The sequence below is a fragment of the Toxotes jaculatrix genome, chromosome 3 (assembly GCF_017976425.1).
Source record: "Toxotes jaculatrix isolate fToxJac2 chromosome 3, fToxJac2.pri, whole genome shotgun sequence".
Classification (NCBI taxonomy): Eukaryota; Metazoa; Chordata; class Actinopteri; family Toxotidae; genus Toxotes; species Toxotes jaculatrix.
Genome location: NC_054396.1, coordinates 18,008,794 through 18,025,328, shown reverse-complemented (window position 1 = coordinate 18,025,328; position 16,535 = coordinate 18,008,794). Strand labels below are relative to the sequence as shown.

At 38.8% G+C, this 16,535-nt stretch overlaps 1 protein-coding gene across 1 annotated transcript; it reads right to left on the bottom strand.

Annotated features, from left to right (window-relative positions):
* Nucleotides 1-382: 382 nt before the first annotated feature.
* On the bottom strand, nucleotides 383-4,202 carry LOC121179367 (caM kinase-like vesicle-associated protein). Its single transcript, XM_041034168.1, has 10 exons — nucleotides 4,108-4,202; nucleotides 3,878-4,009; nucleotides 2,794-2,868; nucleotides 2,483-2,621; nucleotides 2,221-2,341; nucleotides 1,985-2,060; nucleotides 1,739-1,875; nucleotides 1,522-1,600; nucleotides 1,308-1,395; nucleotides 383-877 (listed from the first exon to the last, which is right to left on the bottom strand). The coding sequence occupies exons 1-10, from the start codon at nucleotides 4,200-4,202 to the stop codon at nucleotides 566-568; spliced, it is 1,254 nt and encodes a 417-aa protein (XP_040890102.1). The 3' UTR covers nucleotides 383-565.
* Nucleotides 4,203-16,535: the final 12,333 nt, after the last annotated feature.

Here is a 16,535-nt window from a genome sequence, read left to right as displayed (position 1 = left end):
TTACATGTATTCCAATTTGAAGCATGGTTTCCAAAGAGATAACACAAATATACATGCTTAGAGTATTCTTATAAATGTTATTTATTTCTTGAAACAAACCTGTGAGATCAATTTACTAAATCTTAAATTTACTAACTCTTTCAACTCATAATTTTAAGTCACAAGACATGAACTCAGGATTGTAAGTTCCGAAGCTAAAAACTAGCAATTTGTTGAACCAGACAAATACATCTATATACAATGAGCTGATGAATAAAGGTGATTTCACTAAATTACACTGAGTTTTTACAGTTCTTAAGGAAAAGGAAACAACAGAAGAGCTACTTTGCAACTAGCTTTAAAGGGACTTGTACATAAAGTAACAAGGGAGAACGGAGAACACTATTCAATAGACCAATCAGTACAGAAGGCAAAAAGATGAAATGGATGGTGTTGTGAAATAATTCTGCAAACTGGGGGGGATAGTCAAACAGCATAGACATGGTATCATCATGCCAATTTTACTGGCTGTACTGCACATGTGCTTGTTTGATGGCAAGGGTCCTCTTCTTTATTTGATTGATGCCTAATCTCCCTTTCTCTGTGGCAACATTTGGGGAACATCACCATTGCACCGTGACTGAGGCTGCTCGTCCTGTCTGGCTGCACTGAGTGGGGAGAGCGCGGAGATGGTGGCAGTCTGTGTGTCAGGAGCCTTTTCACTTAGAGCAGCTTTTATGCTGGCAGCAACACTGTCGCTGCTGCCAGGAGGAAGAGCAGGAGCACTGCCAGGTGTGTTGGGGTCAGCTGCGGCCCCTGCAGTGAGACCAGAGGCTCCAGAATCGCCCTGCTCAGACGCTCTAAGCCTCTTCATGAGGGTGGTCACTCGAACAGCTTTCTGTGAGCAATAAAAAACACGGTTGGTTCACGTGAAGTGCTAACATATAACACACTGTACTAATCGCCCCTTACAGTAAAATGGGGTCAATACAGCAGCAAAAAAATATCAGGGTGAATGCTCTTAGGAAGACCTCTGGAACTTGATAATAGTTGTCATAGCTGCCAACAGTAGTGAATTTAGTATACATGTTAATGTTTCTTCAGTTTAATATGATGGTTATAGAAAAAAATGAGTAATGAGTAAATACTAAATTTTATGAGCAGAGTGTAACAATCCAGAATGTTTCATATGGACACTGTAGTACAAGCATCCTAGTCGGCGACTTGGGCCCTAATCATGAATATAACATAATAAATTTGTCAAATTCATGTAACTTATAATGATCCGGGGGCAAATATGTATTGATATATAATATATATGAGAATACCTTCCACTTGGCTTTGGCAAAGTTCTTTTCTATTTGTGCACATACACCATCCTTGATGTTCTTGTCCGAGGCAGCATTTCCAGAAATCCTAAGAGACAGAACAAGGGAATATTTGTGCCGAGCACACAATTAGATTTGTGGTACCTATGCAGCAAGATTCATTACTTCAGTTTTGTTGGTGGGACTATTTATATGTGATTGTGTTTTTTTTTACCATTCATGGGCTATAGCTTCCTGTGCAGTCAATCGCTGATCTTGGTCCACTTCCATCAAAGATGCCACTAAGTTTTTGGCTGTAAAACACAGGAAAATACGGTGAACGGTGAACTTGTGTCTGCAATATCAGACCCTGAATCCATTATCTGTGACACCTGTCATACAATTGCATTGATACACAGTACATTTGAATTAATTCCTTAATTATCTCTCACCAGAATCTGAAATGTCATCCCAGTATGGTGAATCAAATTCATAGTCCCCTGACAAAATCTTTAGGAAAAGGTTCTTATCACGATTGTCAGAGTCATCTTCATCAGCATCATCATAGAAAGGAGGGTTCCCAGACAAACTGTTGAGTTAGAAAATAAGAACATGACAGGACATGGCACGTCTTGTTGAAATCATATGACTTAAATATGCTTAAGAAAATTGTACATTTGTGAGCACTGGGCACTTACAGTATATACATGATGACACCTATGGCCCAACAGTCCACAGGTCTTCCATATCTCTGCCTCCCAACCACCTCAGGAGCTGAGAACAGAAACAAGCTTTAAGTATCCTGATGATATGCTGTAGCTTCAGACTAACTAATGGAGATTTGATCCTACTGTATGATTACAAACCAGTAACATTAATTTAGTAAAAAAAAATATATTTTATTGACCTACATTCAGGAGTTTTGCTTACTTACCAAGATATTCAGGAGTCCCACATGGGTCCTTAATGAGTCCATTTTCCAATTTTGCCAACTGAAAGTCACTGATAACAATTTTGGAGTGCTTCAAACGATTAAAGTACACCAAGTTCTCCAGCTGTGTAAGTAAACAAATAAAGGCTTATAAAACTGGAAAGCATATGATCCAAATGTCCAGAATTTCATATTTGTAAAGGACAGTTATTGGCCCGTGATGAAATGCTGTTGTTTCTCACTAGGTGTCAGCAGTGTAACATACCTTCAGATTTCTGTGGACAATTTTCAGAGAGTGCAGGTAAGCTACAGCTTCCAACACCTGCCTCATAACATTGCTGGTGTCCCTCTCCGAGTAGTAACCTTGATCTAAGATCCAGTCGAAGACTTCTCTGCCCGTAGCGCTGAAGAGACGGGGCATCCAAATTAAATGCTGTACATGTCACTTGTTGATGACAGAGATGTAAAACAATTTCACATGTTGAATAAAACATCAGTTTTGAGGAAGAGCTGAGGAAGTACAGCGCGCACCAGTCTGAGCCAGTATTTCTCTCAAGTGCCTCAAATAATACTCACAGCTCCAGAAAAAGGAAGTACTCCTTCTTAGTTTCAAAAGAGTCAACCAGCTGGAGGATGTTATGATGTTTTATCCTTTGAAAAACAGGAAAAGGGGAGAGAGAATAATAGGTAGAGGGAGAATAGATGAATGTACATGGGGTTAAAATTAGAAATAAATAGAGTCAATAAGTAACACACAAGGCAGCTACCCCCCCCCCCACCCCCATGCCAGATATTCAGTCCAGTCCATCTGGGGGTGAAGCTGTAAAGCACCAGTTGACTGCACCCAATATTCACTTCTGCTCTGTGATTACAAATCAAGATTTACTTAATGATTTACTGTTTTGGGCCATGTATGTTCATTATTATTATTATTATAATGACAATCAACAGAATTAAAACCACAGGCTGTTCTCCTTTCATTTGGTGGTGGACCTGCAAATGTGACTAAATTGCAAGCAATAATCAATTCCCAAGACATGACGTTACCTAATATGAAGTTCTATGGCACCCCAGTCTCTTTTAAAAAACAGGTTTATAAGATGTGGCTGATGATATTCTATTGTCAGCAAATTCAATGAAAAGGAAAAAAAATGTGTTAGGTTGTCACTTCATACTTTCTGAATTCCTAATCCTGTATGTGCCACTCAGCCCCCAAGCCAATTTCTTCCTGCAGTAAACATAAATTTGAAAAAATGGGCAACAAAATAATTAAAAAAACAAGGCTCAGTAATTTTGTTAAACCAATGGGACTGTTTAGCAAACGTTACTTACACAAGAGTAAATTATGTATTTATCGGGAACTGTTTTTAGCTGCAGATTTGATGCACTGATCAGTATTTATGTCAGCAGGACATAAGAGATTTTTGGACAATAGTGGAGCTCTATAGCGCAGAAGAATAACCAGAACTTTACTAAGTGTACCACAATTATATTACTTTTAGAATATACAAAGGTAAAACTACAGGATGTTGGTTTTTGAGCTTTTGCCGCACACTTCGCTGTGTCCTTGGCTTGACTTTAAGAAAGGTTTGTGCTGATCGTTTGTGATTACACTACAGACATATAAGCTCTATAATGAGGAGCTTAAAACTTCACTTACATCTTTAAGATCATTATCTCATTCTTGGCAGCTTTCCTCACTTTCCTTCCATCCTTTTTGTGGAACTTTTTACAGGTGTACATTTTCAAGGTGTTCCTATCCTTCGCCCGGAATATCTCACAAAACTCCTCTCTGTGAAAGAGACAAACAAAGGAACGTGTCACATTTTGACCAATTCTCAAAAATATTTATGCACTTATTATACAAGATTATATCATAGATGTACTCACGATTTAACAATTTGTCCGAGGTCATATTTGTCGGCCACCTCTGAGGGATTGTTATAATCCTTCTTCTCCCCAAGTGTCAGACAACCAAATGGCATGGCAGCTTGTGCCCTAGCCAGGGAATGTCCACAACACAACCTGTCAACAATATGAAATGTGTTACATTTGCCTAAAAAGCACGGGATGATTTTGATCTCCACAGTATAAAGTGGATGTGAACACAGGGGAGAACCTGGAGCTGTAGTTTCATTAACATAAAACATGTTACTGTTAATGTATTATCATAAAAAATGCTGTACAAGTTTGCTTTACAGAGAAATAAACTGTTTCATTAATGACAATAATAGAAATGGAAGCAATTGCTGCACACGATGGCACTTCATGCAAAATGAATGCAGTAAATCAGTGCAAATATTTGTAGGGAGCAGTTTCGACATGATTGTTTCTTTCCCCAAAACCGTTTTTGCTCATACATCTGAGAATAGGTAAGTGTAAGTGTGCTTGTGGGAGAAAATTATTGCAAATTACCACTAGAGCAACAGAATATGAAAATGAGATTTTATAATCTTCTTCACTGAACTCTGTCAGACTGCCGGACTTGTTTCTTTCCACTCTGCAGTGAGTCAGCTCTGTGCTGCAGCAGCAGTAGCAGCGTTATTCATCCGTCTGCTTTTTACAGTAAAGAATATTCAGATGGACTTGACCCTGTAATGTAGCTGTAACTTTTGTCTGCTTTTTTTTAAATGTTGAAAAACTCTTGAAAGTTGAGAAAGCTATTATCTCGCCAGCTCTGGAGGAACAAATGTGGAAGAGTTTTGTTTTTTAATTTCTGCTGGCAAGTCAGTGAGAGATGGTGGTTGCTACCTGCAGTTATAAAGACATGTACTGTTTACAGAACAGCTTGCAGCATACACATACACTGAGGTACATTCAAATTATACCAAGAATATCTGATATTAATGAATTAGATATGGTAGGGAAACGACTGGGAATGAAATCAGCATAGAACTATATGAATTACAATGTATCAAATGTATACATACATACACATAATCACATTATAGATGTTGGGATTAAAACAGCACATTTAAGACAGACAGTTTTTCTGGAACATGAATAAAATAAGTGCTACAAGCTGGATTCACCTGCCTTGATGGTAGGCAAATGAGATTATAGATATAGCATAATTTAGATATGGTAAAATTTCGTATTAATCTCTTAAGGAACTCATCATACCAGTGATGCAAAAATCATATAAAAATCCAGTATTGCAACGGGGTCGTGCTGCTCACTGACTTGCAACATTAACCTCTATAGAACCAGAGATGTTAAAGGGATGGATGACGTGGTGTGAACAGTAACAGGCAAAATCACTGATGGTTGACAAATTCCTGGAATCTCATCATATTTCTCCACCTGCAGCTGAGATTAGCAAATACATGATCAGTTGCTCTGCAGATCAAGGTCACACAAATGACAACTACATGATTACAACTGCAGGATAAATGGCTACATACAACATACATAATATTTCTAACAGTAGATAATAAAAAGCCCAGTAAATGAAATTCACCCACATGAAGTCCGTTAACACATTTCTATGCCAATTTCACAGTCTGGCTACATAACCCTGCTGTTTTTTTTTAAAACATGAAAATATGAGATCGTGGACATAGGGTGAACTAAAACTGGATAATTTGCTATAACATTTTTCTGAGCAACAAGCATCTTGGCATCGCATTTAGTGTTGTTTAGAACTGAATGTCTACTCTGTTTAATGACTTTCTGACTTGTATTTTTAGTTAGACATGAAAGTAGTTACAAGCCCTTTTGTTGCAATTAACTGCATAATTGGAGTTACATACTCACATATATAAATACTTTAAATCAGGGTAGACTTGAATCACTTCAGAGGCACAAAAGAATACAACACAGGCCCACCACTCGCAGATCATTTTTTTTACTGGTAGCATAGGACGCTTGTATGGAAAACAGACTTTTTTTTTTGGCAGGCCTTACAGTAGAAATGGCAGCCAGCACAGAAGAGTGGGAGTACAGAAATTCTGACCGAGGTGCTGTCTGGAGCCTCTGTCAAGACCCTATCAGAGGCAGAGATTTCTCCCGGCTATAGAATCCAGTAAAATCTGTAGTACAACAAAGAATCTTAGAAATGTAAAATAAATTGAATCTGAAGAAAGCACGTTAAGAGGGTGGTCCGTGAATATGCTTTGTTACTGTTTATTACTTACAAGTAGATTGTAAATCAAGAGAGCCCTTAAACTGAAGGCAGAGGGCTGTGCAAAAAGTGTGCTACAGTCCACAAGGGGACTCATTACTCTATGATCCAGTCTCCACAGATCTGTGTAGCTGATATGAAAAATATTATGTTATGTAAATTGGTTGGATATTATACTAAAAAGAGTCTGTTTCCACTGATGTTCCTCGTTTTTGCCTCTTTATTGACGCTGATTTAATGGCTATTAGCAGTCTTTGATCTAAACACTGCGAGGAGAAAAAAATAATCCATGAAGTTTTTGTTCCATTTGGATACAGTCCTACACATTGTGTTGCAGGTCTTCTTTAGTTCATACTGTCCTCCTGATAGATAATGACCTTTTGTTAACATGGGAAAGGTCTGTGCAAATGCATTGGTGTCTGGTAGCAAAGATTACTTTTATTCCTTGTTTTAATGTAAAGAACTTTTAAAAGGTTCTACCTTAATTAGGATATGATCATTATTATTAATAATAATGGTAATAAATACAACTGTCCTGGTTTGACTCTGGCTATGGACTTTTGGTGAATGTCATTCCCTACTTTTTCTCTCTCTGCATTTACTGCTCCTATCTTTACTGTCTACCAAATACTGTCACGATATTAGTTAAAGGCAAAAATGCAGCAAAAAAGCAATAATCAACAATAATCACTTGAATGAACTTGCCATTTAATATTGGTATTATTGGTATCATCTATTGGCAAGAAAGATGTTAAACGTGCCAGCAGAATTACACGAGCAAAACAACAAATACAAATATTTTGGATTTTACTGCAGAAGGTAAATTTGGTTCAAGATTGTCCTGTTGTTCACATATGGAGATGGTTATAGCTGAAATGCCCCTCCTCACTGTAAGGAGTGGACCTGATGCCAGCAATGACACGATCTCTCAGCTGGCCTTGATATTACCGGATATTAAGTCACTAGTACTTTATGTAGTAAAGCACCTGATGCCCTCACACTAAGCCAGACTTTCTTTAATGTTATTAAAGTGCATTTAGAGTTCAACTTTGAGCAGCCGAGGGGATGAAGTCTCTTCTATTCAAGCAGTATTTTTATTGTTTAAGTCCATCCCATGATGATTTTACTCGGGGGCTGTGTTTTTTACAGAAGTATGCACAAGCAAAGGAAATGTTTCCTTGGGGTGAGGGAAAGGAGATGGAGAGCCTTGTAAACTACTCAAACACAGAGCCAGTCTCTTACTGCAGCACTCTAGCCCAAACAGTTACATATTTCAGTTCACCCTTTTCCTGATCAAAAAAGCAGCATACAATAGCATGCCCCTTCTTTGTCCTAAAGGCGAGAGCTGTGAGTTCACCATTAGTCTGGAGTATGATGAGCACTTGGCTGATATACTTCAAACCACCTCCTCTGCATGAATCCTGCAAGAACAATCCCCAGTCTCACCATTGCTGTTTTCTGGCTCTCAGAGATTCCGAGATTCATGCAGCTGCATATATACCTCACTACTTTTCCATAATACTCATTCAGACCATTACAAGCACACCGATAATATAAACAGGCAAACAAACAAGCACGTTTTTCCTTATTTTTTGACATGTCTAAATGCTTTCATACTGTGTTTTGCAAGATGCATTCATCATATTATCAATAGAACTGAACTTTAAATGTATCAAGTCATGGCTGACCAGACTCTCCAGCAAACAATACTTCATCTGATGTGGAATGGGTCTCTCTGGGACACTCTGGTGGCCTCTGTTTCTGCTTTGAAATAACCACAGCACCAATAGTCACCTCACAAAGACAAACACCAGTGTGTGCATGCTGAGACGAGTTAAGGAGCGAGGACGGTGTGGGGACCATTTAATACAATCATTAGACCTCAAAATGAATCATGGATCCCTACACCTGTTCTCGGAAGCTTGACTCACAGTGCGCCAAACCCTAAATAGTACTAAGTATGATAAGACAGACAGAATTTTGTGCACACTTGTTTTTTCCCCCTCTCAAGGCAATCTTGGAGATAAAAGGCTGTTCTCCTTCACTGGAAGAAGAAAAAGATAGAAGGCACTTGACTATTGCTGAATCAGAGGTCTTTTATCTTTGCCTTTTGAAAGATCTGAATGAAGTGTTCTTCATTAATGGGAATATAAATGCTGTTTCAAATTCAGACTGTCGCAGAGCTTGGCACTGAGAAAACTTAACTGTGGACACCCTTGGGGGATAATGACAAAGGCAGAGCTGTTGCATTTGATAAACAGATTTCAAATCTGTGTCCAATTAATTTTCCAGCTGCATAAAGTAGGTAGAGGTAAAAAACTTTTCAATTTAGATTCTTTTGTTTTCAAGTAACAACGGCCATTATATACAAAATACAAGTCATAATGAGCAACTGGATGATTTCTTCAGTATCTCAGTAACAGCTTTTTTTTCACTATTCTCAAAATAATGACTTACTGCATAGTTTAATGGAAAATTAACAAAGAAAATATGGCTTTTGTTATTTTGACAGCATTCATGGCTGAACAGATCAAGACAGGAGGGCTGCACATCTGCATTTTGCACACCACCACGGGTACCAGGGTTCAAATCAGTTGTTCAAGGCACTTTGGGATGTGTTTGTGGGAGTTACAGAATACAGATCTTGCAGTAACAAGGCCAGATGTTACCCAATGGAAAATGGCAACAACCAATCAGGGAGAAAAATGTCGGGACGGGGGGCACAAGCCGTACTCACAACATAACACCAAACTAAGGAGCAATTCTGGTGTAGACATTATCTTTTTGATGTCCTTCTTAATTGTTTAGTATTAGTAAAGGGTCATAAAGTCATCTCATCATCTTCATCCTGCCTTCTTATTAGGGATCGAAAATAAATTACATCCCGAATCACATTACCAACTGGACTACAGTTAACCCCTGAAAAATACACTGAGAGCCATGACAGTAATGTTATTATATTATATTATATTATATTATATTATATTATATTATATTATATTATATTATATTATATTATATTATATTATGATTTGATGCAAGGTGCAAGAACTGAGAAATTATATAAGTCATTCATTCATTCATCTGTCTTCCTGTATGTATAAACATGGCATCTCAGGTGACATCTCAGACACCCACCACAGGTCTATTTTTGAAGAATGACTACAAAAGTTGGATGATGCATCTTCATACTATGTTCCAGCTGTTGTGGAACTACACCGACTAACCTGAGAGGAAATGTCTCAAACTCTGCAGGTTCAGTTTTAATACAAGTTGGAGATATGATGCATCTTGCTCAAAAACATGTTGACCTGACTTCAACAAACCTTTCAAAAAAAACATTTTGAGACTGTGTTCTGGCACTTAAAACTGGCAGCAAATTGGTCTGATGAGCTTCAAGACCACAGCTCAAATATTCTATATCATATATAGAGGTAACATTTTGAACACAACAGTTTTCTAACTGTTGCAGTTACAGTGCCTGGCCAAAGCAGAACATTGTAACTCGAGGTAATATATGATTAAAATATCTCAGACACTCCTACTCCAACTTCCCGAAGGGATGATACATTTTGGCTTTGTGTTCTGGCACTCAGTTATATACTGATTGGCCTAACGGAGACGCTAAATTTAAATTTCACATTTTAAAAGGTTGAACTCATAACTGGGTGACATAAATTTTCTGCCACATTTTAATTCAAGTGTTAAATAATTAAGTTCATGTTCAACACTGATGCACTAAAGGTGTGAGATTTGTGTATAATTATTCATTCAATGGCAAAGGGATTCGAGGCTTTTCACACTAATCCAGGTAAACTGTCTTCTAACTTTTAAACACCATAAATCAAACACCTACTGAGTCGTGTTGTAGGGTTCTACTAGCAGACTTTATCAGAGTCCAGTGGGATGTACACAGTATATAAATGTATGTATGCATGTTTGTATATGTGTGTGTGTGTGTGTGTGTGGGTGGAGGACGGGGGGTGGAAAGGAGTATATCTTCTGATAGAATTTAGGAGCCATAGCCCTTCTGTTAATTAAATGGATGAAGATTTAGCTTTAAGCGTAGAAATTGTGTGTATTTTTTTGCCACCAAGGTTTGTGTACTATGTTGTATAAACATGACTATGCACAATAATTGGCTATGTTGCTATTTTGGAACTCAGGTTTATCGGTCAAAGTCATGTCAGACAGTGGCAGCAGGCCAGAGAGAGTCGTGTATTTGGCCACAGTCGAGCCTCTTCAAAGGGAAAGGCTTGGTGACGGAGGCAGATGGTGGTCATGATGTTTGAGCCAAATTTTAAATCCCGTAATGCTTCATTTAAGATGTAAATGTCATTGGTGCTAGCTGTGAACACAAAGACCCTTTTTACACTCTCAGTTTTCAAGGACGTTATATCAGAAACGAACAAAGGATGGAAAAAATTTGTCTTTTTTTTCCTCCAACCACTCATCCAGAGAGGTGAAGAAAATATTGATGAGTATGAATTGGTCCTCTTTTGTGCTTGGCTCTGTTATGCATTGAGTCTACCATTCATCTCTTCTACGGGCATCACTGGCTCATCTGACCAGTTTCTTCTGATGTTGTTTTGTTGCTATGGTTACCCAGTGCTACAGTATGCACCATGGTACTGTCTGTACAGAAGAGCTCTCTGCGTACTCATCGACATTACTGCCCAAGACCACTGGCACGTCACTGTGACTTAAACTCCATTTGCTGATCTTTAATTCAGAGTTTGCAAAAAAAAAATCCCCCACAATATTGACCAAACTAATCAAAATAAATAATTAATAAATTAATATTCATTTTACTTCATCTTAATCTGAAAACAGTGTATGCCAATTATCTAACAGCCACTTTAACTTAATTAAATACGGCTGAATGCCCAGTGAAACAAAACATGACACAGGTAACACATTCAGTGCAGTGAGAAGCCTGGTTTACTTATTCCAACTCTGTTCAAATGAGTCTTTTAAACATTTTTTAAAACATTTTTTTAAACATTTTCACAGTTTCTCAGAACCAGTCTTCTAGGCATACGGGAAGAGAACAATATACCCCCCCTCCTCCCCCAAAAAAAGAGGGTGCGTGTGGCAGTATTTCTGAAAAGCAGTCATTCATGCAGCATCTTACTGCCCATCTGATTCCATCTCAATCTAGTTTTCAACGATTGTACTTTACAAAGCTTCGATTTTGTTTAATTTTTAAATGCCAGCCATTCATATATAAGCTGTGAATCTAAACGACTGTATCATGCTGTGTCTCTAACAGCTTCAACAAAGTGTTTTCTTTGTAGAGGTGTGTTTCCCTTATCACTGCACCACCATGCAAGTCTATTGTTTTCTGTGCCAAACCCACTGGATGTGCAGCCGGGCTTCCCAAACTTTTTGTGCACACTTTACACATATGGAAGGCTGCTCCTGTGATGTCCTTGATTTGATCAAAATCCATTTCCCCAATGCTGAAATTAAATCTACAGTGCAATCCTTGCAAGGAGGTTTTTTTTTTTTTTTTGCAATAGAGGACAATCAGCTTGCAGGAATACTTGCCCTTCTTGTGGTGTGTTTGAAGAGTTTAAGCATTAGCAAGTGAACTGTGGTATTGCAATCACAAGCTGGGTGTGAAATGATGACAAATAATGACAAGGAGGCAGGGACACCGCGAGACTGTGAGACTGTGAAAATGTGAACTCAAAAAGTGCTGCAGTCTGAGTGCAACAAGAGCATGTCTTATGTAAATCTGAAGTCTTTAAGAACTGTAAGTATAAAGCTTATATTGTGAATGAACTTGCACATGCTGAGCAGAAAATGTTTAAACGTGACAGCAAAACAGGTTTCACCGATTATCATAGGCTGGAAATGTGCTGACAACCTCACTGCTCAAGCAGCTTGACAGTTTAAATATACAGTATTTGCGCATCACCAAGGTTGGACTGATGCTGCAGCTCAGCAGATCGCACGAAAACTATCCTGCAGGTTTCTTAAATCTGAGAATCCATAGTCTGACAATCCAAACAAAATGCTGGATTGCCGCAAAAGTTTTAGAAACAAAACGTGTTCTCTGTTTTAGCATGATAGACTGCTCAAAGAGGACAGTTACCGAATGATAAATCTCGGAGAACATTCCTCAACATTCCTCACTTCTCGCGTTTTTGACAGCAGAGGTTTGCAGTTTTATGACGGCAAGCCAAAGATTACGCAAACTGCGCTCACTTACCTTCAATGAAGTAAAAGGCTGATGATCAATAATCCAATCCCCTGTCTCAATATTTGAGTATTGAGTCCTGGTGCGGCTTTCACTTTTCTTTGGCTGATTCCGCAGATTTTACAGCCAGTGTGCGATCAGAGATGTTTAAGATCCTCGAGCATTTCCAACAAGTCAGCCTGTTCACGAGAGTATTACGTGAACGTGTGCTGGAAACAGCGGGCTATGATGCAGGAAGGAGGGGAAGTGTGTGTGTGTGTGTGCGCGCGTGTGAGATGCACGCGGCGGCGGTACGACTATGATGCGTGTGTCTGTGTGTGCATCAGTGCAGCAAATGTTTTGACAAGAGTATCGTCATTTTTTTGGACTTTTAACAGGGATGTTCACACTGCTCAACTGGAGGCTGCACGTCAGCTTCCTGCACTAAAAGGAAACAGCAGGGTCGAAAGATTTTTTTTTTATGTTTTTTTGCCCAGAGTCCCTCCGGAAGTTGGTGCCTTTAATCCAACGAGTCCATCTCCTAAAAACAATCTCTCCACAAAAAAAGAAAAAAAAAAAAACTTATTCCCTGCACACTCTCAATCTCCCTCTCTGATCTCCTCCTATAGAGAAGACAGCAATGTGAGGCCCATAGGTTTGTTTGCTCACTGTTTTTTCCTTTTTTTTTTCATCAGCTGCAGTGATTGATTTGAAATCATTTCCAACCTTTCATTTCCTTTTATATTTCAGACTTTTAGAGTGAGTGAGAGAAAGGCGGGATGGCACACACCCTGTTTTTTTTTTTTTTTTAATGAGCTTAACTTGTGCTTTTCTGCAAGAATCCAAACACCTAATTATTATACATTATTATAATTAAAGTTGAATCTCTAAAGATGAACAGATGTTCTTTTAACTGGTCACAGGACCCTACAGGGGGAAGGAAGGCAGAAAAGATTGCTCAACACAACCTGATTGAAAGTCAGTGAAGACCCATTGACCTGGCTATCCATAGAAATATGCATAGCTGCTGTGATTCAATGACAGTTTGGAGTGGAAAACAATGTACTTCAATTCAAAAGAAACACCGTCACAGAATGTTCAAAAATCATCGCAACCCACCAATCATGTGGATAAGCAAGCAGCGGATGGTAGACTACTCTGCTGATTTCTCTCCACAGTACTGCAGAACCAAGCTCTATGCTCAGCTGATGCAGGCCTCTTCAAAGTGTGAAACGCCAACCCATGGAGAGGCAAAAATCCCACAGTGATCGACTGAGACAAAGCATGAGTGAACCAAAAGATCTCAGAATCACTCACCTGTTTTACTGGGGCCTGTGCCAACAACAATGCTATCTTTAAAGACAAGGGAGATCTTCTTGATGTGTTTGAATGGATCCTAGAGAGCATGAAGTATGGGCTGTTGTCTTCTCTCTGATCTGTCATCCCCGGGAAGCTTCTGGTTGCTGACGTACATTTTAAGGTAATGTACGTGATGGATTTAAGAAGGTTCAAGTCTCTGCGGGCTGATTGTCAGACTTGAAATAAAGTTGACTGCTTGGAGGGAATGAAAAAGCATTTCCAAATCATTCATGGAAATTTACTGGCAATAACGTAAGCATCACCCGATTAATAGTACATGGGCATAAAAATTAATGTGAAAAAATTTGTCAAGTAGAGGTTTGACTGTTTGTATCAGGTGATATCAGCACAAGGCCTAGGACCCTGGAGGTGTAATGAAGTGAGGTAGAAACAATATTGACCCTCTATCTGTCAGCACATCCTTGGAGCAGACTAACATCACTGACTTTTTCCCTGTTTTTGTTATGTTTAAGAGATTCTAAGGACTCTCATCAAGATCAACATATATATACAGAACTCTCTGTGCATGCAGCAGCTGAACATTTTCAAGTGAAACCTGATCTGACCATTGGCACTACTTTGCAATAATGTACAGGTATACAGAGGATATGAAGGGATTTTAGCTGGTAGGCAGATTCTGTAGCACTGGCTTATGTAACAGGAGTGTCTCTTTCCTAAAATGAGTAATGCCGCTAAAAGGCCATTGGGATAACAGGAAAGAGAGCGGCGGAGCATCTTTAACCTGCTCCCCACCTACCCACAAAACCACCTACTCTCTCTCTCTTTTCTGACTCCCGGTATCACATGGCTCTCCAGAACTCTGGCTGTCTTAGCAGAACAAGTTGTGCTGTATCTCAAATCAGAGTCCTGGAATCCCTTATATCACTGTCATCATTTTAGAGTGGGAGGTTTATAATCCTCCTCAAATCCTCCACTGCAAGAGGGAGTCAATCACTTCAGTGTCAGCTGTCTAAGTTTAAGTCTGAAAAAGTCTTCCAGACATCAATCTGAGATGCGAACCCTGAATTTTAATGGGGAAAGACAAATGCTTAAAGCTATAAGTACACTTGGAAATATAAATATAACCCCAGTGGCACAGTAGCAACAGTAGAACAAAAGCATTTATTCTCCAAAAGTAGTGAGGAGGTTTGTTTCAAAAATAGAGCTCAGGTACACCCTGGATTTGGATATTCTTCTGAAAAAAGGTGAGTTACTTCAATTTTAAGAGACAGCCCAGGGTGCTTGAAAAGCAAATATGTCTAGAACAAGTCACTTATCACTGGCTTCATGACATGCTCATGTGTTTATGTCCTAATATTTGCATGTGTACGTGCTTGACTCAACAGCTAAATTGTCATTGACATCAACCATTTTGGTGCGCTGTCACCATAGTAACAGCCTCTTAAGGGACATGGATATTGTAGTGTTTAGTGCCATTTTAAAAAAGAAGCTAAAATAAAAGTCAATTTGGACAAACAAATCTCACACCAAGGATCCTTAAAGCAACTATGAGGATAATTTTCAAACCTGTGATACTCCAGGGGTTTTTGTGATGTGATGATTATGGTGCAATTTAAATTAAAATGCTATAAGTTTGGTGGCTGGAAAGTCCACACAATAATGTGCCCAAGGATTCTTCTAACTTTCACTTAGCTTAACTTTGTATCCGTAGGCCTTTCTCTGACCCTTGACTCAAAGCACACACTGCCCTGTTATTACTTCAGGGGGTCTTCTGTTGCCATTTATTAGTCACATATGTAATTCGGTTATTCTGTTTATCATAGTATTTGAAGCTGTGCCATGAAATCAGTTTAAATTGTCACTGTTGCTTGCATTGCCTGTCATCTGAAAGTGCATTAGATGGAATTTGACCTTCAGCAGACATAGCATCTGTCTGATAAATGAGAAACTGGTTGCAGCCAATACACTGCTGCTGTTCAGACGATGCTATATGCAGGATCCCCGTATGTCATCAGTTATTGGCCGTTACTCAAGGTTTTTGTTTGTTTGTTTGTTTTTTTGCTTTATGTATTTCAATGTAGGTTAAATTATCGAATAAAAAAGAAGACCCTCTGTCAGCTCCTCCCAAATAAAAACAGTGCCTCCAAAACCCCATGCAGAATATTCCTATAATGTGATTCATATCAGTTGTAATTATCCACACAAAGGCTATTTGGTCTGTCATACAGTGGAAGCATACGCAAAAGTGGAATCTGCGTCACAAAGCTCGCAGGCAGCATCTCACTGTGCTTCTCTGAAACTACTCAATGCTCTGCTCATCCTTACGTTACCATGGATGCATCTAGTTAATCCAGCATTTGTAAATCTATGAATGGACTCGAGTGACTCCCCTGCTTCATAGTTTCAGCATGTCTGTCCTCTTGTCTGTATCAGAAATCCCTTAAAGTTTCTTCAAGGAGGAATTTGAGACAACGTAGGCTATGTTTATATCACGTCAGATTTCTTTGCTGATTTACAGTGTGAGCATGTAACAAAGTGAGAAACAGGGACCAAAATAACACTGACACACAGTAGCTGGCAGTTCTTTTTTAGGGGTAGACTACTATTTTTTTCTCAGCAGAAAGATACTATAAGTATGCGCACTAAATCCATAAATAAAACCTTTTCAATGTATTTAAAAAGACAGACAAT